At 35.3% G+C, this 25690-nt stretch overlaps 5 protein-coding genes across 6 annotated transcripts; 3 read left to right on the top strand and 2 right to left on the bottom strand.

Moving 5' to 3' along the window:
• The first annotated feature begins 1076 nt into the window (after positions 1–1076).
• On the top strand, positions 1077–3107 carry LOC106371643 (arogenate dehydratase 5, chloroplastic-like). Its single transcript, XM_048743056.1, has one exon. The coding sequence runs from the start codon at positions 1583–1585 to the stop codon at positions 2870–2872; it is 1290 nt and encodes a 429-aa protein (XP_048599013.1). The 5' UTR covers positions 1077–1582; the 3' UTR covers positions 2873–3107.
• Positions 3108–7131: 4024 nt separating this feature from the next.
• On the top strand, positions 7132–11189 carry LOC106371642 (protein TIC 100-like). The gene is made up of 11 exons (XM_048743055.1): positions 7132–7855; positions 8206–8277; positions 8364–8453; positions 8553–8726; positions 8837–8927; positions 9094–9156; positions 9253–9319; positions 9428–9531; positions 9621–9747; positions 9829–10583; positions 10663–11189. Exons 1-11 carry the CDS (start codon positions 7200–7202, stop codon positions 11050–11052), a joined length of 2589 nt encoding a protein of 862 aa, XP_048599012.1. The 5' UTR covers positions 7132–7199; the 3' UTR covers positions 11053–11189.
• Positions 11190–11392: 203 nt separating this feature from the next.
• Positions 11393–13533, top strand: LOC106371641 (histone deacetylase HDT2-like). 2 transcript variants are annotated; one of them, XM_013811722.3, is made up of 7 exons: positions 11393–11577; positions 11983–12053; positions 12130–12543; positions 12630–12698; positions 12789–12903; positions 13049–13160; positions 13280–13533. In XM_013811722.3, the coding sequence occupies exons 1-7, from the start codon at positions 11565–11567 to the stop codon at positions 13320–13322; spliced, it is 837 nt and encodes a 278-aa protein (XP_013667176.2). In that variant the 5' UTR covers positions 11393–11564; the 3' UTR covers positions 13323–13533. The 2 variants fall into 2 exon arrangements, with proteins under 2 accessions (XP_013667176.2, XP_013667177.2); XM_013811723.3 differs by having other exon boundaries at positions 11398–11577; positions 12130–12540.
• Positions 13475–15592, bottom strand: LOC106371640 (F-box/FBD/LRR-repeat protein At5g22660-like). Its single transcript, XM_013811721.3, has 3 exons — positions 14091–15592; positions 13878–14012; positions 13475–13789 (listed from the first exon to the last, which is right to left on the bottom strand). Exons 1-3 carry the CDS (start codon positions 15045–15047, stop codon positions 13475–13477), a joined length of 1407 nt encoding a protein of 468 aa, XP_013667175.2. The 5' UTR covers positions 15048–15592.
• A 231-nt stretch (positions 15593–15823) lies between these two features.
• Positions 15824–21109, bottom strand: LOC106371639 (glucomannan 4-beta-mannosyltransferase 2-like). Its single transcript, XM_013811720.3, has 9 exons — positions 20336–21109; positions 19954–20052; positions 19463–19715; positions 18181–18291; positions 17351–17487; positions 17017–17130; positions 16741–16940; positions 16394–16594; positions 15824–16304 (listed from the first exon to the last, which is right to left on the bottom strand). Exons 1-9 carry the CDS (start codon positions 20663–20665, stop codon positions 16145–16147), a joined length of 1605 nt encoding a protein of 534 aa, XP_013667174.1. The 5' UTR covers positions 20666–21109; the 3' UTR covers positions 15824–16144.
• Positions 21110–25690: the final 4581 nt, after the last annotated feature.

The raw sequence follows: 25690 nt of genomic DNA, 5'->3' as shown, positions 1-25690 counted from the left end.
TTGATAAATTTTTAGTTGAAATGTTATTTTACAATCTATCTTTACTTGAAGACTTTTATTACTAAAACCCTATATCAAAATATATTTTAAATAACAATACATTTGTAATCTATTGCTGGCTAATTTCTCCCAAAACATCATAAAGGCTAAATATTGTTCGTTTCTGCGATATTCTAAGAATATGATGTGTGAGCAATACACATTTCGTAAGAGTTAGAGATATACGCTATATATAGATTATGATAATCTTCATCCACAAATAATCTTTGTACTACTTTTTGTATGTCTATGCGTTTTCATGTGAGAAAACACTAAATTAGATATAAACCTCCGAATATGTCTCACGAGCTAGCTCTTTGTGTGTCTATGGTAGCTCGAGTTGGGCCGTCGTCTAATTCATGCGCTTTCCTTGAATGGTTCACATAACGTTTGCTCTAATATCTGATGCTAATATTATTCTATTTTTTTAAAAGAAAACCAGTTCAGTTTCAAAAATTCATATTAATCGTCTTGAAGCCATCTAAATTTCAAACCTAAAAATATTTTAAAATAATATGAAGGATATCTAAATATGAACCGAATCCATATATATTGAATTCTGCTAGTGAGTTTATATATGAAAATTGATATTTATGTGATTTATAGTTTAATTGTTTGTATCTTCTATATAACCTTTATAAATAGATTTATCATATTATTTGAAATATTTATAGTTGTATCATGTATGGCATAGAATAGCAACATAACTACTTATCCTAAATGCTTCCTCGTACTATTTTTTCTAGAAAAAAAAACTCATAATTAGATTATACAAAACTCATATGTACCATACATTTAGTACCGAATCACTTACAATACCCAAATAGAGAAACATAAAATAGAGGTCCATGTGTATGATAAATCCCGATCCTTGTCTTCAACCAAAAAAGGTAAACTTTTAACCACTAGATCTCTACCACATGGTTATTTGATACTAATACGTACACGACGTCTAAAATACTCTTATAGATAGTAATCTTGTTAAGGATAAAAACTCAACTAAAAAAGGAAACTTGAAAAATATAACAAAATCTAGAAAGACATTAGCATTAACCACCAGTATAAAACTAACACGTATGTACGTGTAACCCATTATGAATGATCTTTACTCATAATTAGCAGCAACCATTAGTTGGAGGCCGCCACTGGTTAACACGTACCGGGTTACTCACCATACTTTCTTTCCTAACAAAAATCAGAGACATATTTACACATGTAATTAACTCATAAAACTTTATAAAATATAAACGAATATTGGAGGAAAATCAAATGAATGTGGTAGGTGGAGGATTTGACGGAATAGCCCTGAAAGACACGCTAAGACTTTCTTTTGGAAAAATCCATCAACTCCGCTCTCAGCCACTATATAATCTCCTCTGTCTCCCACCTTTGTCTCTCAGCTTGCAAGTTCTCTTATCAACAATAGAACTCCAAGCTTTGTACCTACTTCAAATACGCAGTCATTTTATTTGTTCTTTCTTAGCAACAATAAAAGCAGTAAAAAAAAAAAAAGCAGTAGCATTTTATTTCCCCCACTCAAATCATGCAAACTGTTTCGCCTGCGTTCTCGTGTGATCTCAAATCCCTAATCCAAACGAATCTAACGGCGCGTTATTCTCACGTAAATAGAAAGCGCGTGTCTGTTCTTTGTAGTTACAGGTCTGAATCGTTTAGCTTCCCTAATGGTATTGGCTCGAGCCGAGCTGATTGGCAGAGCTCATGCGCTATCTTAGCCAGCAAAGTAGCTTCCGCTGAGAACTCCAGCTCAATCACCCGTGGTTTAGCTGATCAAGTAGCCGCCGTTAACGGACACAGTAACGGCTCCGTCAATCTCAGCCTCGTTCCGTCAGAGACGAAGAACGGAAAGCCTGGATTGGTTCAGCCGTTAACAAACACAGATCTCTCGCCGGCGCCGTCTCACGGATCCACCCTCCGTGTCGCGTACCAGGGAGTTCCCGGCGCGTACTCCGAAGCTGCCGCCGGAAAAGCTTACCCGAACTCTGAAGCTATCCCGTGTGACCAATTCGACGTCGCGTTTCAGGCGGTGGAGCTCTGGATCGCCGATCGTGCCGTCCTCCCGGTGGAGAATTCTCTCGGCGGTTCGATTCACAGAAACTACGATCTCCTCCTCCGTCACCGTCTCCACATCGTCGGCGAGGTTCAGATCCCGGTCCACCACTGCCTCCTCGCTCTCCCCGGAGTCCGTGCAGACTGCATCACGCGCGTGATTTCGCATCCCCAGGCTCTGGCTCAGACCGAAGGATCGCTCAACAAACTCACTCCCAGAGCCGCGATCGAGGCGTTTCACGACACGGCGGCGGCGGCGGAATACATCGCATCGAACAACCTCCGCGACACGGCGGCCGTGGCCAGCGCGAGAGCAGCGGAGCTCTACGGGCTCCAGATTCTCGCCGACGGGATCCAGGACGACGCGGGGAACGTCACGCGCTTCCTGATGCTCGCGCGTGATCCGATCATCCCTCGCACGGATCGTCCCTTCAAAACCAGCATCGTCTTCGCCGCTCAGGAGCACCAGGGAACCAGCGTCCTCTTCAAAGTGCTCTCCGCGTTTGCGTTTCGGAACATCAGTCTGACGAAAATCGAGTCGCGGCCGCACCACAACTGCCCGCTCAGAGTCGTCGACGACGGAAGCGTGGGAACTAAGAAACACTTCGAGTACACGTTCTACGTGGATTTCGAGGCCTCGATGGCGGAGGCGCGTGCCCAAAACGCGCTAGCGGAGGTACAGGAGTACACGTCATTCCTGAGGGTGCTGGGAAGTTACCCAATGGATATGACGCCGTGGTCCACGTTGCCTAGCGAAGACGCATGACCGTATTATATTTGTCCAAATTATAATAACAACATATTGATAAAGAAAATTTCGTATTTTATGTGTAACGATACTGGAAATCAAAGTAGAAATGTAGAGCTCGTTTTGCATATAAAAGTAGGAGAATTAATCTTATTTTATTTCTCCTACTTGTTGTATTAAGCTACTTTTGAAACAAAGACCGGTTTGTAGTTGGGCTCTGATGATCAAAATCAAATGAAGAACTTTTTATGTCAAGTGGAAAAAAATTCTTAAATTACTTACCATTTTAGTTTGTCAACTAAAATACCATGTTTTCGATTGAATTTTAATGTTTGGTAAAAAAGACTTTATTTTTTATAATTAGTAGACGACTAACAAACACACGTACATAAATTATATTATGTGCTGAGTCTTAGTATATACAATGTTCAAAAAAAAGTGTCTTAGTATATAATATATAGTTTCAAATGCATATTTTCAGTATTTTAGTAAATTTATAAGCATATACAACTAGAATTTTATTTTTGTCATCAATTATTATTTTTTAAAACTCATATATCATAATTTCGATTGAATTTAAATGTTTGGTAAGAACTTAAACAGTTTTTATAATTAGTAGACGACCAACACACACATGTAACAATCATATTATATGTGCCATTTCCTTTCATGATCATCTTCTTAATGCTGAGAGTCTAATAGTATATATAGTTTCAAATGCATATTCTCAGTATTTTAGTAAATTTGTAAGCAAACATATAGCAGTATTAATGTTGAAAAAAAACATATAGCAGTATGATCATTAATAATACTATAATAGTATTCGAAAATACTATAATAGTATTCGAAGCTATCTTCTAGAACTCCCATGTTAACCAACTAAACAAGAAAAGCTTCAGATTCTAAACCTTTAAGTTATTAAATTACATGTTGATAAAATAAGTTGTTAAATTTTACAAATGTCAAACTTAAGGTGTGAACATAAGTTCAGGTTGATATTTCTTGCGTTGAAACAAAGTACAACCTCCATCTGTTCCTGTACTATGACAACTTCCGTGAATTTTCTTTGATAATAAAACAAAGCTCTCAACTATCTTCAGAAAAATCACTTTGACTTGTCTAATGATCGGGCATAAATTTCCACGAAACTTAATGTTAAATTGTTCATATGTTGTTTGAATTATCTAACACCCTTTCACTATATATATATTGGAGGTCTTCTGTACAGTATTCCACAATATATCTTTCCCATATTGAGTTTAAACTTCTTTGCATGTGCCCAAACGGTGAATTAGATGTGGTGGAAACCGGAAACTCTTAACCCTTATGCTTTGCACAATAGTCCACGATTAAACTTGCATATGAATAACGGTTTACGTGTTTTAACCTATATTCAGACAAATGTGGACACTGATACAAAATTCATGGACATTTTATGTTTCTTCATGACGTAAGCGGATATATGTTTTAGGTTAATGATCATCCTTGCGATGTTATCTATTTATATATTGTTTACAAATCATTCTCCGTCAAAACTAAATGCTATCTACAAATTTCATGCTTTTCTTTTGGTCACAATCATAGTATCATACGCTTATAAATGACTTACGTAGTAAGTTTTAGCTTGGTTTTATGTGAAGACAAAACTCCCAGTAAAAAGTAACCAATAATTAATTCAAAAGAGAGTTTTGGTCGTTAGCATAAATATTACGATCACGAATACTTGGGTCCATGATAGTTATATAGATGATAAAAATCATGTCATGCCGGCCTACTCATAAACACTCATGTTATATGTGGAACAAAGAAGCTAAATAATATTTTAAAATGTGGAACAAATATGATGACAAGGATACAATATAATCATGTCATTTCGACCGTAAAGGGTTTGGTGGGAGAGTGAAATTTAACATCTAGTCGGAAGCTTATTAACCTCGTTATGTTTTTTATAGGCCAGAAAGTTGTTTATGTCTTTTGTTTTTGTATTAAGTTTAAGTTTGGAATCAGTTTCGGTACTAGCTATATGCATAGCTTGCATTATCATATCTCAATCATATTTTTGAATCCAGCTTGGTCATGTATATATCCTTTATTAGGACAGACAAAGATGACTAAAACACTTCCATTATCATGTTAATTGTTATTAGTAAAGAAAAGTTAATCAAGACAAATATAGCGAAAAGTTAACCCAAAAAGACAAATGTTGAAATCAAGAGTGGAGTGGGGTGGTAGGTAAGAGAAAGAGAGATCATATCAAGCACAATGTGGTAGTTGGTGAGTGTGGAGGAGCCATGCACTTAGGATCTACCGACTTGTCTGGATCTTGGTTAAGCATTCGGTTTCAGTTTTGATTTTGATTCTGATTCCGGTTTAAGTTACAATTCTTAGTGATTGGACAAAACTCTATATATGGGAATGTTCTATTTGTGTTCCGTGAAATGGTATAAGATTAAACGAAGTTATAATGTGTTGCAAGTGGGAGTTTTCTTCCGCTTTCCATAATTAACTTTCGTAAGTAAGCGCAATATTTTTCCAAGGTATACAAAGACATGGAAGTCTGCATCAATCAATTTTAATGTTAATATTTTTCATTGTTTAATTATTCTTCTGTTTATTTGTATAGTATTGTCTAACTGGTTATAACTTCTATTGTAGAATGATTATACATATACTTTTTTTAAAGATGACTATACATATAGATAACAATCCAACCGAACAAAGAAGTGATCGGGTTCTTGTGTTAGGTAATGTGACGTGGAAACATTATATTATAAATTTTTATATTTGTGTAAACACATTTTAAAATAAGCTTGGTTTTCCATATGTTCCTTTAAATATTAAGATAAATTTTAATACATAAAATTGAAGTGATCAATGAAGATACATCTGGTTTACGAAAAAGATGTCTAACCATTCTAAATATATAATATAAAAGGTGTTTATATGTTTTTTTTCAAACACCTTTTCCAACTCCATTTGAAAATTTGAACAGAAGCTTATGATATATTTAAACCGAACTTAAACCCACCATAAGCTGTTTTTAAAAAAAAAAATATTACAAAGCACCTTTACTGTATGTTGAAAAATATAGAAGAGTTAAACCACACTAATAATGAATAAGATGTGTTTTTTATTTGGGGTAAAAAGCAGGGGCGGACCCAGGTGTGTTGAGTGTGTGGCACATGCCACATACTAAATAATATATATCTCTTGTGACATTGACAAACATATATTATTGTGTAGCTCATATGGCTCAAAGATTTTGTTGTGCCTCACTCTCTGTGTTCGAATCCACCAAACGTTCATTTTTTTAAATTTCTTTCTACACTTTTAATCACATTTCCATTTATCATTTATTTTGCTACCTAAAATTATGTTTGTTTACAATTGTTTTCTTTTCTTTCATTTCTCTTATATTACTTTCTCCAAAATAAAAAAATATAATGGAATTAAAAAAATTTCAGTACTTAGATTAAAATAAGATTAAAATAAGAAAAACTAAAATGAATTACCTTAGATGAATTACCTTTTTTAAGTACTTAGATTAAAATAAGAAAAACTAAAATGAATTACCTTTTTGTAATACAAATATTATGTTCTATATATAATTTTATAATATTACTTAAAATGGAATTTTAAAAATTTACAAAAATTATTTATCTTTCAATTGATCTATTTTCTGAAATTTATAAAATGTATACTTTTAGTGACTAATGTAACTTTAAAAAAAAAATTATGAAAGAAATTATATTTAATATTTTAATAAATATACATATAGATATATATAGATTGTGCCACATATTAAATTATTTTCTAGGTCCGCTCCTGGTAAAAAGTTGTGTTTATTTGTTTGTGGTCTAACATTATATCTTAAAGGCTAAAAATGTTTTAGATCATATCGATTGGTGATCATATGGATTCAACATTAGTCACAAACTTAGTTAGAGATTTTAACGTAATGCTGGGATCCAACTCTAGGTTGTTAATTGTGCTTCTTTTGTGTTCATCTCCATCCATGTCCTTCAATACGAAATTGAAACGGCCCATGTCCTTCAATAGATTCAATGTTCGGCCCATACTACATCCGATATTATCCAACATGTTGGACTTACAATCCAAACTCAGATCTGGTAAACAAGTTAGGATCTTAATTCCAAATCGCCTCCCTCAATAAACTTACAGGGCGAAAATGAAAACTAAACAAAATAAAGAGGGTAGAATCATAATTATCTGAGAATATATCTGTTTCAGTGTTCGTTCTATACAAAAAAACACCAAAACCTCACCCTTTGCAAAGCTTATCCGCACACACACACTCTTCAACACTCACTTCCATCTCTCTCCCATGGCTAACAACGACGACGACTCACAGCCGCAAAATGACTTCCCAAGCGACGAAGAAGAAGAAGAAGAAGACCAACAATCCCCCAATGCCAACTCGGACGAAGAACCCGGCTCGGACTCGGACTCGGACTCATCCTCCGAATCCTCCGAATCCGAGAACGAAGGCGAACCCGAACGCGAAACCGACGGGTTCAACTACATCCGCCCGAGCGACCTACCGCCGGACCCGAACACAACCCCGGAGACCAACATCCGGCGGTTCAACCGCGTCCTCGAGGGGAAGCGCGTGAAGCGGATCCAGGAGGAGGAGGAGAGGAAGTACAAGTTCTACGAGGACCTCTTCGACTTCCCGAAGGACCGAGAGCGGTGGAAGGAGGAGGATCTGAGGGAGGTGTGGGCGGACGCGCCGCCGGAGATGACGAAGCCGGGGTGGGACCCGGTGTGGGCGGAGGAGGAGGATTGGGAGGTGGTGAACGAGGAGATTCAGGAAGGGAGGGATCCTGGGATTCAGCCTTTCTACGTTCCCTATAGGAAGCCGTACCCGGCGATTCCGGATAACCACTATGACATTGATACTCCTAAGGCTGTTGTTGAGGAGCTTGATAGGATTGAGGAGTTTCTTCAGTGGGTCAGCTACATCTTCCCTGACGGCAGCTCGTGAGAACCTCTTTAGTTTGATGTTTGAAGTTGTGAATTAGTATTAATACTAATAAAGCTAGTAACTTTATTAGTTTGTTTTTAATATGAGCTCCATCCATGTTGGCTTTTGACGAAGCTTTGCATTTTATGGTTCTTATTTAAGTAGAGTGTTTGGATTGTGGAGCTGGAGGAAATGGCAATGTAGGTTGAGTTTTAGATAGGGCATTGGAAACTTGGTAGGAATCAAGTTCAGATCTTTTCTGCATCTGTTTGGGTTTGCTTTGTGATGGATAGATACTTGCATTGCATCTTGATTTAAGTAGCTTCCTATCTCATTTTCTTCTCTCTTTTATTATTTTGGCTTTAAGGTATGAAGGCACAGTATGGGATGACTTGGCTCAAGGAAAAGGTGTTTATATTGCTGAAAATGGGCTTGTGAGGTATGTGATGATATCTCTATTTTCCTAGTTTTACATTGTTAGTGTTTTAAGATAATTTGTTTTTGGCTCTGTATATGAATCGTTAGGTACGAGGGTGAATGGCTTCAGAATGACATGGAAGGTCATGGGGTTGTTGAAGTTGATATCCCTGACATTGAGCCCATGCCAGGTTCCAAGTATGGTTATCATTCCTATATACTATTAATCTTCCAATGGGATATTTATGGACATATTCGTTTGAACGAGCATGATATTGTTCTTTCGGTCTTATGCAGGCTTGAAGAGAAGATGCGTGCTGAAGGAAGGATTATCAAGAGAGATTATATGTCTCCAGAAGACAGGAAGTGGTTGGAAATGGATGTCGAGGACAGTGTTGCGCTAACTGATGGGAATTACGAAGTTCCTTACTATGAAAACGAAGAGTGGATCACTCAGTTTGGCGAAAAACCGTGAGTTTAGCAATGATGTTACTAGATGGCTTGCATTTGCATCTCCACAATCATTTGAGTGGTTTGGTTTAAGATGAGGATTTATATATTATATGATTTTGTATAACCAGGGAGAAAGGTCGTTATCGCTATGCTGGTCAATGGAAGCATGGTAGAATGCATGGGTGTGGTGTTTACGAAGTTAACGAACGCATCCTATATGTAAGTAGTAGTGATAGCTGGTCTTTTGCATTCTATCTAACCTGATTGATCCTAATATAAATTCTGTATTTGGTATCATCCATGATGGTCAAAGTATAATCTTTTCCTCCATGAGCAATTTGTTCGTGGTTATGACACAAGTTTACACATCATAATGACGATGCAGGGTAGATTCTACTTTGGAGAGCTATTGGAGGAGGAGCATGGCTGTACCGTAGATATTTGTGCGGTAGTTACCCATTTTTCTCTTTCTCAATGATACATGTAACTTCCAGCAATATAGGAAAAGTATTGATAAATATACTGATGTGAAAACGTTTTTCAGCTGCATTCTGGTTTGGCGGAGGTTGCTGCAGCTAAGGCTCGAATGTTTGTAAACAAACCGGACGGAAGTATAACCCCTCTTCTTTAATCTATACCATGTTTAGTAACCGTTATTTTACAGTATGGTGTTAGTTAAGTTAGGAGCTAAAGGTCTTTTTCTTCTTCTATAAATGCAGTGGTTAGAGAAGAAAGAGGCCCATACGGTGATCCTCAACATGCTTACTTTTATGAAGAAGATGATGTGTGGATGGCGCCAGGTTTCATCAACCAGTTTTACGAAGTGGGTCATTTATCTTATCAAAGCTTTTTTGAGTTTAGTTGTCTTGATCACCCTAGGGGCTTAAGAGATTTGTCTTTTTTTTTGGGTAGGTACCTGAGTATTGGGAGACTTACGTAGAAGAGGTGGACCAAGAAAGGGAAATGTGGTTGAACTCTTTTTACAAAGCTCCTTTGAGGTTACCAATGCCTGCTGAGCTCGAACATTGGTGGCAAAACGGTAATGACCACCCTTAACTTTTTTGCTTTTACATGGATCGAATATTGAGTTCTACTGAATGTTTTTTGTGTTGTTGATCAGTGGAGGTGACACCAGAGTTTGTGTTACTGAACAAAGAACCCGAACCTGATCCAGAAGATCCTTCGAAACTTGTCCAAACGGAAGACCCTGTTATTCTACACACACCAACAGGTCGGATAATCAACTACGTAGAGGATGAGAAGCACGGCGTTCGACTATTCTGGCAGCCACCTCTGGAGGAAGGGGAAGATGTGGATCCTTCAAAAGTCGAGTTTTTGCCACTTGGCTTCGACGAGTTCTACGGGAAAGAAGTGGCGGTGAAAAAGGAACACCCGGTGAAGAGATTTGTGCTTGGTATCGAGAAAGCGTTGAAGCCGATGCTTGACGGAATAGAGAAATGGACGGAGGAGAAGAAGAAAGAAAACGAGGAGAGAAAGGAGATGCTGGAGAAGGAGCTTGAGCTAGTTGAGGCTGAGATTTGCTTAGAGGAAGCTATAGAGGATATGGATGAAGTGCTAAAGATGAAAGAACAAGAAGAGGAGAAGAAAACTGAAATGGGTTTGGCTGAAGAGGAGGATGAAGAAGATGTGGTGGCTGTCCCGGTTTATAAAGAAGAGAAAGTTGTTGTCACTCCTAAAGAGAAGATACAAGAGAAGAAGAAACAGGAAGATGATGATTCAGATGATGAGGAGGACGATGATTCAGATGATGATGATGATGATGGACCATCGAGTTTTGGATCTGTGGACAAACGTAGGAGCTCTCCTTTTTCATCATCCTCGTTGTCTTTTGCTTCGTGCAGCCTCTTCCCGGCGGTAATATTCTCTCTCTTTTTGTGCTGACTTTGGATTTGTTTACTCGGTTAGTGTTCACGTGTGTTGTATTCATTTACAGGTACAATCAAGACTAGAGAGTTCATTCCTTGCATGGAAGCAACACCGAGCAGAACCGTCAAAATTGATCCAAGGAATCAACAAAGGTGGAGATAACAATGCATCAGCTTCAATCCATTTCCCCCCACTATCCAGCAACAAAGCTGGCTTGAAGATGGGGAAGGTATCGAACCGGGGTTGTATCCAGAGAAGCTCAAGATCTCAGTCTCAGTTATCGTCTCTGTCACGTCTACTATCTTCCAGTGCGTCATGTTCTTCTCATGATAGAAGCTCCTGTGAAGATCAAGGTTGGCTGTGGAAGACACCGGTTGGGGAAATAGATGCGGTTTTGTCGATTCAGGTTCAGACAAAATGTTCCAATTTGTTTGCAGAGACTCCGGCTTTGTCTTGATTCTCTTCATCTTTTAAGCTTTAGAGTTGAGAGTTTCTTTTGGCGGTGGACATTGTCTTTTTAGTTGTTTGTTGTTGTCTTGTCTGATAAAAACATTTGTCACAGCTGTTTCTTTTAAAATAAACTGAAGATTTTTTAATGCTTTTAAGATAATTTTTAATTAATGAAAATCACAATCTCTAGAATATTTGAATGTTTTACCTGAAAATATGTAATTAATTATTTAATATGTGAAATTTCCAAAAACGTAAACTTAATTACGCAATATTGCAATTATTATATACTTTTTAAAAAATGTATTCCAATATTATTGAAGCGTTACATGGAAACACAAATCGACGCCGTAGAGAGACACAGCAAAAGCCCTAAAAAAAACACTTCTAAAACCTCTCTCTCTCTCTCTCTTTCTATTATAAATTGTCCCTAAAACCTCTCTCTCTTCTGCCGCTCTCACTTTTTTTATTTACTCTCTCGCAGTCGCAGCCCTAATCTCTCTTCCTCCTTGATCAACAATGAAATTCTGGGGTAAGATAGATCTCATCTCGCCTTCTAGAAACTCGTATACTCAAGTCCTAGGCTCTTTACTTTTCGAGTGGATACTTGTATTGATGCTCCATCATGTGTTTGAAACCTCGTTACAGCTATTAATCATCACTATAGCTCTCATTCTCGTTTGATTTCGTTTTCCGTTTAGGTCCTTTTAGCTTTTGTCTTGTTGGATTGCCTGTTCGGTTCTACCTGTTCAGACATGAGTTTAGTTTGTTTAGTCTATTTGGTCGGTACATGTTTCTTCTTGCGTTTGTTTAGTTAGATTGTACTTACCAAATAGTCAGTTTTTTTTTTTGGTGCTACATTGCGATTGTTTATACGATATGATTCACTACTAACAAGCAGTGAGTGATTGATGCAACTTGATTTGCTTTTTGGTAGGAGCTGAAGTAAAGGCTGGGATGCCTCTTAAAGTGAGGCCTCAAGTAGACCATCTTATCCACTTGTCTCAGGTTTGTTTCACACTTTTTGTTTTTTTTTTTTAACAAACAGTCTCTTTATTTTTGGGTTGTTGTTTTTCTCTGACAGGCAACAATTGATGGAGCCAAGAAGGGAGAATCTGGTCTCTTGTACGTGAATATTGATTGGAAAAAATATGTCATTGGAACACTCTCTCAAGACCACATTCCCCAGATTACCTTTGACCTTGTCTTCGAGCAGGAGTTTGAGCTCTCTCACTCTCTGTCTCAAGGAAGTGTCCACTTTGCTGGCTTCAAATCTCCCAACGTCGATCAAGAGGACTACCCTTCTGATTCTGAAGAGGACGAGGTGGTGGCTGTTCCTGCTACTTCAACTGTCACTTCCGATGGAAATGCTGCTGCTGCTGCTTCTAATGTCGTCAAGGCTTCTGAAGTGAAGCCTGAGTCAGACGAGGATGATGATGATGAGTCTGACGAGGAGGAGGATGATTCTGAAGATGATGGAGCCGACCCGGAGAAATTAGTGAGTGTTTTGTAGCTTTAGATGACTTGTTTATTTATGAGATTGGTAGCGTGACTTAGACTCTCTCTGGTGATGATTTTTTGTAGATGGAGGTTGACGAGGATGATTCAGAGGATGAAGAAGAGGACTCTGAAGAAGAGGAGACCCCTAAGCAGGTAATATACATTTCATATGTGCTCAGTTTACTTGACTTTCTTTAGAATTCGTTTTCCTCACCTTGCTTTATATTGTTAATTAATGTAAAGCCTGAGCCAATCAACAAGAAGAGGGCGGCTGCATCTGCTTCCAAAACACCTGTCCCAGCAAAGAAGAAGACGAAAACAGCAGTAGCAGCCACTCCTCAGAAGACTCAGAACACAGGTGACTTCTTCTTGTCTTTTTAGATTTTGACTCTTGAGTATCATTACATGTTTGAATGGATGATTGCAAGTAGACTATAATCAGAAACGTTAAGTGGCACATAAAGCGTTTTCTTACAACTCTATTGTCTTTTTTTGAGTTACAGAAGAGAAGAAGAAGGGCGGGCACGCAGCTACACCACACCCAGCTAAAAAGGGTGGAAAGAATGCTAACCAGAGCCCAAAATCTGGAGGTCAATCATCCGGTGGTAACAAGAAGTGAGTCTTCTTCTCTCTCTCTTTCTCTTGAGGCCAGTGATGTGATAATGTAATTCTCTTTTTGTTTGTTTTGAATCGTGTGATGATTGATGATGATGGTTAATGAATGGTGTGTGCAGGCAAGGGAACAAGGGCAAGGGAAAAGGAAAGGGCAGAGCCTAAGTTGAAGTAGCAACTATGAAATTTTTTAGTTTTTAATTTGTCTTAAAGATTTTATCTATTATCGGAAAAAAGTTATTCAAGTAGTTTGCAACTTTATGTAATTCAGTATGAGTATTGCTGAGATGATAAATAACTTGGTATGCTACTACTGGTTAAGGGTGTTGAAAAATACAAACATCGTCTTCAAGTCTAACAACATTAATAACACAAGAACTAGAACATCTCCTGAATCTCATGAGTTCCTTAACGACGTTAGACTCTTGCTCTTTTCCTTCACATTCCAACCGCAGCGTAAACTTCTTGAGGACTACGGAGTTCTCAAGCAAGTACTTAACTAGCTTCCTGATCATCTCAATCCCAGCTCCACAGTTTGGTCTTGTCATCTCAACATACTCGAGGCTCGTTTGCAAACACTTTGGTACGAATGAGAACCACATTGTATCCGAATATCTTACACCTTTCAGCTTCTGCAAAATGTTATACATGTATGTAAAAACCCAACAGATTAATAAAGATAATTGTATTAGAAAAAGAGATGAAAGTAAAAAACATTACCAAGACAAGGGATTGGAGATTCGGAAAGCTCTCAAGAAAATTTGGCAACATATCAGTCATATACAGTTTTGTTTGTAACCGGATCATGTTGGGAAAACAAGGAACCGGTTCGAAACTCATGTAGTGAGAGATGATCTGCAGAAAAGCAAAGAAGCAGTTATATAACTTTCTTCATCCAAAGAGACATTCAAATGTTCATTTACTCCCTCCTACCTTCAAGGTTGTTCCACTAATAGTCATGTCCCTTGCACTAGAGAGCCCGTTGAGCATTTTACCAACAGCACTGAATCTCTCCATTGACTCATCCATATCCCAAATATCATTCACATTGAAACTTACATCAATCTCTACCTTTGCAGATGAAGCCACATTGCTTATTACAAAACTTACCGACTGGTCATCTTCAAGACTCAGATAGTTAAGTCTAGGAGCATCAATCAAAACCTCCCAGTCGTTACTATCATCATTATACCAAGACTTGGAACTATCAAGAACTAGTTTGAGACTGTTCAGTGTTTTAGACCGAACACGTAGAACCTTCACAGTTTCATCTACGTTTCTAACGACCGTTAAAGATTCAAGAACCGGGCAGGAGGAGACGAGCTTCTCGAGAATCTCGTCGTCAGCGTATAGATTCTCTTCCATATGCATTACCTTGAGATTAGGCAAAGATAAAGACTCGAAGCTAGGCAACGCAACCAAATAGAGTCTTAGTGAAACTAAAGTCTCACATAAGTAAAGGCTTAGAGGGGTCGTCTCACTCATGAAACTCATACGACAGTCAACTTCAAGATGTTGGATCTTACGCAAAACTGCGGTTTCGATCCACGACGCGAGCAAAGAGGGATCCTCATCATCTTGTCTCTTGAAAGCAAGGTTGAGGCTGTGTAAACACGACTCCTGGGAGAAGTCTAGAAACCTGGAGACGAAGCTGGTGAAGGTAGTGTAGTCAGGGAAGTCATCAATATCAAGATCCAAGACTGGAATAAAAAACCAGAGATTCCTCCATCTCTTGGACAAGACACTAGTAGTAACAGCATTCTTTGTAGGAAGATCGGAGAGTATCTGACACAGCAAAGGATCAGGCAAGAAGCTTATCCAATCTTCTCCGGATCTTTGAATCGTTCCTTGTTCATTCATTGCTAGATTAGCTCGACAAGTCGTCTGCATTGTCACACCTGAATTAAAGATCAAAGAAAGTGAAAACAAAAAGTCAACGTTTATATTCTTGGCCGCCGCCGAGACCTATAGCCGGCTGAGGTGATCGGTGCTTCTTTTATAATGGTTTTGGGATGTAAAGAAGGACAACAAAAACTGAAAAAAAGGTTGAAATCTAATGAATAAGAAAAAAATAACTGATTAGTAGTAAAAATCATATTTCAGTACAAAAACAGTCAAAACTTTCCTAAAATAGTAACAACTTTTTTGAAGTGTTACAAAAAGCTATGTGACATCATAGTTTGAGATGTCTCATCTAACTATTCAAGCTCGAAAACAACTTGACAAGAAGCAGAGCATCTCCTTCATTTCGAGAGTTCCATGAATATAATTGATTTTTCAGGAAATACTTTAGCGTGTTGGTGTTTGATCATTTACCAAAAACCTTCACCGCTTCACGTTATAAACTATAATAAAGTACAATTCTAAAAATGCTCAAATCTTCGAGAACAAGGCAAGACGAGATAAGCGACTCCATACACGCATTTTAGTTCTCTACAAGCTTATTAGTTCCTGTCCTACGTGCTTTAAGGATCTTTACCTTTTTAAATAAATACTTAAATATTTATTATACTACAACTTGAGGTTAAATAGTACTCATCATATTCTTGAGAAGGCCATGCTGTAAGCAACATGTCCATAAGGTGTAAACGCAAATGATGACCGTGTGATAACACGGTACAAATGAGGAAAAAGTGCAATAATTGATTACCTTTGCACCAATCCAATAACTCACACGAAATCTTGATTAAAAATCATAAGAACAAAACTAAAAACACTTCCAAAAAACAAGAAGAAAGATTGAAATCTCACAATTACCGAATCACAAATCCAAATGCTGAATATTTAGAAAGGCAGACATGTAATTAAATCCAAAGAACCCTTCGAGCCTCTCTCTCTCCTCCTAAGTCTCTCTCTCTATCTTCTTCTCAAACCATTTTCCCTATCAACTTTCCTTGTAATTTTCCATAAAAATTTGTGTTTTTTATTTTTGCAGAAAATTAGTAACATCCCTCTCTTTTTCCCCTGAAATATAGAAAACATGACTACTAACTCGGGACATATGTCCCAATCCAGCCAAGCCCACTGATGAAGAATGACATGGTCTGAAGAAACAAGTAGATGAAGTAATTGTTCTTCCCGTGAGCATAGTCATAGCATCCACACACGAACAAGAACGCCGCAAATCCAAGCTCCAATGTATTCAATCTGACACAAAGTAACTCATAATCATTACCAACTGTTTATATACATAGTTTTGTAATAAGACATTGTGTTCCGTATAAAAGTACACGTACCGATCAGGCAGTTTGAAGATTCTTGGGAACTTTTTAAGCCCTTTTGTATTCCCTTTAGCGCTTTGACCGCTTCCAAGCTTAGCAGTCACGACCCATTCGTTAGCTCTACCTGCCTCAAACAGACCAATGAGAGTGGCCTTTGTCCGGTGCAGCGACATCACATTCTCAAATAGGATCCAATAGAACAGCAGATGAATCGACCTTTTTGAAAGAACAAAAAAAGAAAGACTCATTATAAGGAAGAAACTACAAAGGCAGCTAACTTGACATACAAGTAACTAATCAAGGAATTTCTTTTAGCAAAACACCAGGTTGTGACTTAAGGTACAAGAAACTAAAAAGTTCACCTGGGAGTGCCCACGGAGTTGAGGACAGTGATGATGGAAGGGATGTAAACGGAACCCCAAATTGGAACTTTAACTTCAGGGACAAGAATGGTCAGAGGAAGAACAACGCAGTAGAAACAAAATGTGACCCAATGTGCAATGACTTTCCTCACAAAGAAGAAGCTGTAGATCACATACACTTTCTTCCAGAACCTCACTTTCTGCGCCAGATCAGTGACAGTCAGATTAAAGAGTGAGACATCAGAGGAAAAAGAGTAGTTTTGTTTCGTTTATTACCTTGTTTCTAATGATCTCCATAACCATTTTCCTAAAGAGATTTGCAGGTCCACAAGACCATCTATGTTGCTGGAAACGGAAGGCTCTAAAAGTACTTGGTAGCTCACTTTTCACCTAATACAAAAAAAAAATGTATTTATACATATACCAATTTTTCACAAGTAGTAACAAATATCTGTAGTTCTTAAAAGGGTAGATGATTATAACATAACTTGTGAATCAGCTGTCATGTGCTTAATGAGAGAATCTGTGCACCAACTACTTTTTGCACTGTGACTAAAAGGATTCTAGCTATTTAATTTTAATTTATGGAAAGAACTCAGAAATTAAGTACCTGAAGGTCACCGAGGTAGAGAAATTTCCAGCCACGGAGACTTGCTCGGACAGCGAGGTCCATGTCTTCCACGGTGGTCCTATCTTTCCACCCGCCGGCTTCATTTATCGCCGCTATTCTCCATATTCCGGCGGTTCCTATAAATATTTTTTTGATAAAATAAACTTTTGTGTTTAGCTATAGTATTTTATAAATTAGTGTATTGGATTATAACCCAAAATTTTTTTTTAGATAAACAAGAAAAACAAAAATCTATATAGTGTCCAGAAAATTTAAGATCCAAGCTTCATTTGCTTCCACTACAAGTCATATCGTAATGAATGTGTCCTCTTTACACAACTGATTAATTAAACACATGATTTAAGAAACCAAGCTTGCTTATCTTACTTATCAGACAAGGGATATGCCAACAACTAGTATTAAATACAAGTACACCTACTTGCTTCACGTTTCAGAATCCCACTCCTCTCAGTCAATTATTGGTTATTTCAGTTCTCTAGTAATAATTGTACACGAATCCCACTCCTCTAATCAATTAGTACTATTGATTGTTTATTTGTTAATTTGATTCCTTATAATAATATAGTATTATATATTTCAGTTTTCTAGTAACAGTTGTACACTATCATAACATTAGAAAAGAAGAGGTTTGGGTCCACATACTGTGCTTCAATTGGTTGGACAACATACCAACTACATCACACTAAACTCACCATATCAATAGTCAACAATCTTTACTACTAGCAAAAACTCCCTAAGTTTTGTCCCTTATTGAAAAATTAAATGATGTTTTGAGTAATCATTATAGAGATTATTAATATTATATTTACCGTTGAAGCCGAAGAAAGCATGTGTTGATGAACCGACTTCTTGCTCAACAGTGAAATGGTAGTCCAGCGACATTTCTTGCATCCTTGTCAATAAACATTCATCAGAATTCACTGCAGAAGTATATAATAAAATCAATTCATTAGTACACAAATAATCAAAGGTCTAATGTGGCACTATCAGGAAGTAACGTCCTTCTCTTTTGTTTTTATCTTTAATAATCAATCATATTCACATAGCTTTCTCATTATTTTATTATTAAATTCAGTAAGTTGGACTTATGTTAAAAATATATATATATAATAATATACTTTTTTTGTCACAAGAATATAATAATATACTAAAATACCAAATAAGTGTCGGCAAGAAAAATGCAGGTCCACAGTGACTCGATACTCACACTGTACACTAACACTTAACTACTACTGACAAGAATGGATCCCACACTTGAACGTTTAAAGAAAGGCAAAGAGCACATGGAAAGTGTCAGAGACCCGACGATTTTCTAAAGACAGAAAAGTGTTAGACCCAACTCATTAAACCGGATCGAACTGAATCAGTTTCACTGACCGATACGGATCCGAAATTTTGGAGCATATAAGATAAACATGACGTTAGCACAATTATACAAGAAATGCTATTTTCAGCGTTTATGTTAATATACGTTGACCCAGAAACACGCAACTAGTCCGACCCAGTATTGACGTTAGTAATTTATTTAGTCCAATGCAACAAGGTGTACAACGTAAACAAAGGGCAACCATGTTAACACAGTTTGGAGCTACCCCGCCGACACAAACAGAACCAACCCTACTTCTGAAAGTCAGTCAATAGAAAAAAAACGATAATAATATTATAGTATGTGATTGAAAAAAATACAAAACGATGGAAAAAAAAACATTTCAAAAAGCCAAAATAAAAGATAAAAGTATGCAAGAAAAAGGAAAAAGGTTACAAATGTGAAAAATAATAGGAATATTATTTAGAAAAAACAGTGAAGAGCATATATCACCGACACAACTAATGTAGCTACCAAAACCACGAGCTTTCATTTAATGATCGACACAACATTAAGTTTTATCACAAAACATAAACAAAGACACCGATTCAGTACTCTTTTGACCCTGACACTTGACAACATTATCAAATGTCATTTTTTCCACTTCTATAGTATAACTAACTACCAGTCTTATAAATCAATGACACAAAATTTAAGATACTCAACCATAAATGAGGGTCTATCTGAATTATCATTAATATGTTGAATTGAATTATTATCATTACCGAATCTCCATCGAGCCTGTACGAGGGCAATGTTGGGATTGTGGACGAGAAATGGGATGCTACGGCGAAGAAAATCAGGTTCAGGCTGAAAATCAGCGTCGAAGATAACAACATACTCGCAATGTTTGACATAACTGCGTTTGAGTCCTTCCTTCAACGCACCGGCCTTGTACCCAACTCTATTCTCCCTGATTTGATACCTTATATTGATTCCTTTACTTGCCCATCTTTGACACTCCATCTCCACCATTTGCTGCACATTTTAAGTATCATCATTTAAACCACACATTTAAGATAAAACAAAATTTATAACAAGTTGATCCAAAAGATTTCCTCTTTAATTATTTCTTGGTCCTAATATTACATCTTTTTGTTTAGGAAATAAAATCTTGTGAAAATATTTAAAGGTGATTTTATTTAGAGAAAGTTGTTGAAAAATAATGCAAAGCTATATTTGCTGAAAATGGACCAAGTAAAACAAAGACTAATACCTTAACAGTAGGATCTGTTGAGTCATCCAACACTTGAATCACGAGACGATCGGACGGCCACGATAGTCCACTCGCCGCTCCTATTGATAGCTTGTAAACCTGAAGGCAATAATCACGGAGAACTTTTTCACTTTTAGCCCCTATAATTATCATTTACTACGATTAAGCCTTAAACTACTTGTTTATACTTAAATCCCCCAAAATATCGTAGAACATTTAACCTCAGTAATATGATGAAAACGTGGGGAAAATTGATCATCCGTAAAATATGAGGGTACTTTTCACAAAATCTTAAAACTTGGGGGTAAAAAATGTAAGAAAAATATTTTGATGAGAACAGAGGAAAAAAACAGAGTAGTGAACAGATAGAGATGAAAGAGACCTCTCGTTCGTTGAACATGGGGATTTGGACGAGGACCACAGGGAAGTTAGAGCTTCCAAGCTCTTCATCATCTTGAATGGGCTCGAACTTGTAGCGTTTGTGAGGTTTTTTCCAGAAGAGCTTGACGAGGACGATGACGATTCCCATGTAAACCCTCTCACATAACAGCATGAGAGACATTAGCAAGCAGATGTAAACCGCTAGCTGAAGAAGAGGGACAATCACCGGGGCCTTAACAAGCTCCCAGATCATGCCTAGTTGGCCTGTGATCTCCATCTTCACGCCGTCGAATGTCTCCGGCAACACAAACTTCGGTGTAACACCATCCATTTTGGCTCTCTCTCTCTCTCTCTGGATTGTTACAGTGAGGTTTTTGCTTTGTTTTGAGTAATGTGGGGTTTATGAAGCGAAGGAGAGAAAGAAAAATGGAGGTTTTTTCTCTCTCTACAGTTCTAGAGAGAGAGAGAAAAAACTTATGAAAGAGAGAGAGAGCAGAAGGAGATTGAAGGTTAAGGGAGAAGGAATAAACCAAGGAGTATAAATGGTGAAATTTTTGTTTTTGTTTTATTATATTACTATTTACTTATTCAACGTTTGTAGATATTTTTCCTTTTTGGTTGATTTTTTTCTAGAGATTTTTATACAGAGATGAGTTGAGGTTAAAAAGTAGATAAACACAAAGTGACATTTGCTTTGTGGGCTTTGTGAGGAGTTGAGAGTCCATTGTAAGATGATTTTTATGATAGTTTGAATTTAAATTAATCAATTTTTGAAATAAATTCTTAAAAAGATTCTAAAAAATAAAAGATGTTTTAGAATTTGTAGGTGATATTACTAGGAAAATAAATGATAGGATAGTTAAATGTAAGGACTTCCTAGGAGATGGTTAAAAATAAAACATTGCATGTGAAAGAAGTAAAAGAAGTCATGACTTCTATTTTAATAGATAAGATGGTTTTAAGTTTAGATTAATTAATTATGAAATAAATTTTAAAAATATCCTAAAAATATTTTGTATAATTTTAAGGTGATATTATTAGGAAAACAAATGATATGACAATTAAATGTAAGGACATCTTAGGAGATGGTTCAAAAAGAAATATCGTACCTGAAAAAAATCATGACTTCTATTTTAATAAATAAGATATAAGAATTTCTTGAGAGATGATTAAAAATGAAATATCACATATGAAAGAAGTCATAAATTCTATTTTAATAGATAAGATGATTTTTATGATAGTTTTAATATAAATTAATTCATTTTTGGAAATAATTTTTAAAAGATCCAAAAAGGATTTTCTGGAATTTTTAGGTGATAGTATTAGGAAATAAATGATATGACAAATAAATGTAAGGACTTTCTAGTAGATTGGTTCAAAATAAAATATTATACATGAAAGAAAAGTCATGATTTCTATTTTAGTAGATAAGATTAGCTGGTTTTGGAAAAAAAAAAGAGGCTCTTAGAGCATCTCCAAAAGACACTGACACTCTATAACTTCAAATATGAAGTTTTTTGCTTTCCAAAAAGAAACTTCAAAATTTCAAATTTGAAATTTTGAAGAGTGAAACTCTATATTTGAAGTTTCAGTACTCAAACTTCAAATTTGAAGTTTCATATTTTTATTTACATTTTGGTCCCTACAACTACACATAACATTTATGATTCATATAAATATTTTTTTGTATATTGTTTTAATCCTTATAAAAATTATATCTCATAAATATTTTAAGTTTTGTTTACAAAATATAAGTTTTGCACATAGAATTAAATAAAACTTTAAAATAAGATTTAAACTATTTAAAACTAGATTTATATAACAAAATATACAAAAGAAACTTAACAAAAAAAGCTTTTAAAAAATTACATGATGACATAACTATTACACAAATTTAAATATTACAACACCACTAATAGTCAGGTAAGTTTGATCTCGAACCTTCAAAATTTCCAAATATTGATCAATTTTTATTTGTGTAACTGAAGATATGGTTGTTGTTGATGATGATGTCTTTTCGTACAATTTTTTCTTGTTCATATTGAATATATTCACGAATATAAATATCATCGATAAAAGTTAGTCTTTTAACAATATTTTATGTTTCTTGTATTATTTTCTTGTTTTGATCTAATGTATTTACAAGTATTCATATTACCCGATTTCAATATTTTTTATTTCTAATCTACAAATTAAAAATTAGGAGAGCCATTTTTTTACTTTGAAATGCACTAGTAGATCTTATATGCATTACGAAAATCACTTTATGGAATAATATGATACTTTGCTTGAAGTTTAATATTAATTAAGTTATTTTGCTTAAAATGTTATATTTTAATTTAATATTTTATTAATTAATATTTTTGTAATATGTTTATATATGTGCTAGTTATTTAAAAAAAGTTTTATGAATTTAAATTAGTTATGAGAAATATAAGGACTTTATTATAAAATAAAAATAATTTTGAAGTTGAGTTTGAAGTTTTGCTTTTGGAGAATAACACATTTAAACTTCAAATATAAAGTTTTGTAAACTTCAAAATAGAGTTCCTTTTTGGAGATGCTCTTAGCATACACTTTTCTAACTTTAAAACTGCCAATGCAATAATAATCATGGATATATTAACAAATCCAATGTTTTAAAATAGGCGAATCTGGAAAAGTTAAATTGTTAGATGATAATATATTTGTAAAAAATAATGTGAATGAAAATCCTTAAACATGAATATTTGCAAAAGTATGATAATTTTTACACCTTAACTTTTATAAATATTTGCACAAAAATATGATTACATAAGCTTAAATCTTAGACATTGTTATGATATTTCACCTTGTACTAAATAGTTCAAAAATGGAAGCACCCTTGCCTGTAAGGTTTATCGAGACGTAGCATATTATATGAAATATGAATTTAACTGCGGGTGGCGATGGTTTTATCATGCATTTTATGCTTTCTAAATTGTCTGAATCGCAAACTTATCCGCCGCTAACTAGTTGACAATTTCTTGATACCGTAGAATTTTGACGATGACATCTTTGAAATGGTCGGTAGAATGTCACTGGTTTAACCTATTATGTGTATGTATGTCTACCGAAGTCCGCGGCGTCGATGACTATAATTCCATATGTACAAAAAAGTTGGTTACACAGACAAGTGTATTTTATTAAAGTTTTCATTGTTTGTTCCTAGCGGTTTTGTTTCCTAAACGTTCTTATTTTCATATTTTTTTCTAGTCACAAACATTTACAAATGTATACTTCTGTAGGAAATCCATTTTTCATATACAAAACCTCTAAAAAATATGTGCAATGTCAATGGAAAATATTGTTTTATTTTCAGACTTTGTTCATTTTTTTCTTTAAATAATAGTAGGACATTGCGTTGATTGGAAGGTATTGCGCTGCCACAAATAGGAGTAATAATGAAGTGTTAGTTTAGTCATTTGGCATCCTGATTTGTAATTACGTTACCAGCTTTGCTATTGTCACAATATGTATTCATTATGATCGGAAGTCTACTCCACTTTCAGGTGATGCTTCAACTGTTTCACGATAAAGTCACAACACGAAACTATTTCAATAAGATATAGTTTATAAAAAGTGGCTCAACAAAGGCAAAACTCTCGTGTTTTAGAGATGACGAGGACTAGTTTGTTTCTTTTTATTGTCAGTTTCCCGAGATAATTAATTACACACCCTACTTACATTGCTACATGCAGTCAGATATTTCTTTTCTTGAATCTCAATGTTTGGAGAATTAGCATGCGCACCTGACTAATAACTTTCAAGACTACATATTACAAAAGTTTATCATTCACACCGTGAACTATGTAACAAGTCATCCTAAACACTGTCAACTATAATTGGTCAAATCAATTGATTGATCTTGCTTTTTCGAGTTCATAACTAATCTAGCTAGAAGTTGACTGGTCAAGTAAGATAATCTTAATATTAATCCGCTATGTAACATGGTGGTTTATCCAGTTAATATTGATATGTACTTTAAGATGGCTAATAGCATATAAATATTTTCACTAATTTTTTTTGTTTGTTTTTGCTTAATCTAAATTAATATGTTTGGGATGAATCAAGCCTAAGACCGGAGATACATCCCAACATTACTTTACCACTTGGCTATTTCAACTTTAGCTACTAAAATTTTACTTTTGTAGAAATAGTTTTCCCCTTCAAGAATTATTCAGATCTAGTTAAACAACTTCTACTTGGTAGTAACCAGATATTCATATATAGTTCGTAGTCCACGTGATGAAACTCGTTATAAGGACATTCCCTCAAAAGCTCCACAAAAGCTTCTGTAGCTAGCCGAAATTTCGGACTTAACTACAGAAATGAAATTGATATCGAAAAAAATATTATTTGTTTCTCGAGGATGAGTTAAATAACTAACATAAAATATAGTCCCTTGTTTTAATCATGTGGATCATCACTACTAACTACTCTTTCCGTTTCGAAAAAATTCACGTTTTATACAAAAAATTATTTAAAAATATATATTTTAATGGTAAATTATAAACTTAAAAAATATATCTGTTAAAATCTTATTGGTTAAAACTTTCAGTAGTAAATAGTTAATTATAAAAAAATAGCATTAGTAACCATTATTTAGTATATTTTTTTAATATGTGTAAAAATTTTAAAATTCACATTATATTAAAACAGATGAAGTATTTTCTCTGTTTTTGAATGTAAATTATTTTATTTAAAATTTCAAAGATTTAGAGTTATTACTTTTAAAATGTATTATTTAACATATAAATTAAACGAATTATAAAAAAAAAATCCATAACTTAATTGATCATACAATATCTGTTAGCAAAATATGTTTTCAAAGATAAAAAAAATTATATTTGAAACATAAAATATTTGTAAAATAATTTGTATCATATTAGAGGAACTAATATTTATTTACTTTTTGTACTTTTCTTGACGTTGGAAATTGCAAACCTCCTCATTAATTCACGCAGGTCCAAAGTCTAAACAAGTGCAACTAAATTTTCTTTTGTGTCCGAAAGCTCCTCAATCAAAGGACAGATGTATGTGTAGATTATTCTTTTCTTACTTCACAAAATTAAGGTTTCTTTGACAAATACTCGTAATGGCATAATAAAGACAATATCCTCTCGTGTTGACATTGCCTTCAGATTTTCTTCTGACTTTTTACTCGGTTTAAGCTAAAACATTCATCTTTGATTCTTTTCTATAGAATAAAGATATTATTTGTATGTAAATTTACATGTAATACGAAGATAGTTTGACAGCATTTAACATGTGTCCAGTTCCAGTATCATTGTGTTATCCAAAGCGTTACATTTATATATCCGTAACAGAAAGAGCT

The sequence above is a fragment of the Brassica napus genome, chromosome A10 (genome assembly GCF_020379485.1).
Source record: "Brassica napus cultivar Da-Ae chromosome A10, Da-Ae, whole genome shotgun sequence".
Taxonomy (NCBI): Eukaryota; Viridiplantae; Streptophyta; class Magnoliopsida; order Brassicales; family Brassicaceae; genus Brassica; species Brassica napus.
This window is presented reverse-complemented; position numbering and strand designations above follow the sequence as displayed.

Coding starts and splice junctions, on each gene's coding strand:
- LOC106371643 (XM_048743056.1), top strand. CDS start 1,583: ATGCAAACTGTTTCGCCTGCGTTCTCGTGTGATCTCAAATCCCTAATC.
- LOC106371642 (XM_048743055.1), top strand. CDS start 7,200: ATGGCTAACAACGACGACGACTCACAGCCGCAAAATGACTTCCCAAGC. Junction 8,454..8,552: donor GAGCCCATGCCAGGTTCCAA/GTATGGTTATCA, acceptor GGTCTTATGCAG/GCTTGAAGAGAAGATGCGTG. Junction 8,928..9,093: donor TTAACGAACGCATCCTATAT/GTAAGTAGTAGT, acceptor ATGACGATGCAG/GGTAGATTCTACTTTGGAGA.
- LOC106371641 (XM_013811722.3), top strand. Junction 12,699..12,788: donor AAGAGGAGACCCCTAAGCAG/GTAATATACATT, acceptor ATTAATGTAAAG/CCTGAGCCAATCAACAAGAA. Junction 12,904..13,048: donor TCAGAAGACTCAGAACACAG/GTGACTTCTTCT, acceptor TTTGAGTTACAG/AAGAGAAGAAGAAGGGCGGG.
- LOC106371640 (XM_013811721.3), bottom strand. CDS start 15,047: ATGCAGACGACTTGTCGAGCTAATCTAGCAATGAATGAACAAGGAACG. Junction 14,013..14,090: donor TTAGTGGAACAACCTTGAAG/GTAGGAGGGAGT, acceptor GCTTTTCTGCAG/ATCATCTCTCACTACATGAG. Junction 13,790..13,877: donor ATCTCCAATCCCTTGTCTTG/GTAATGTTTTTT, acceptor AACATTTTGCAG/AAGCTGAAAGGTGTAAGATA.
- LOC106371639 (XM_013811720.3), bottom strand. CDS start 20,665: ATGGATGGTGTTACACCGAAGTTTGTGTTGCCGGAGACATTCGACGGC. Junction 20,053..20,335: donor CCATGTTCAACGAACGAGAG/GTCTCTTTCATC, acceptor TATTGCCTTCAG/GTTTACAAGCTATCAATAGG. Junction 19,716..19,953: donor CAACAGATCCTACTGTTAAG/GTATTAGTCTTT, acceptor TAAAATGTGCAG/CAAATGGTGGAGATGGAGTG.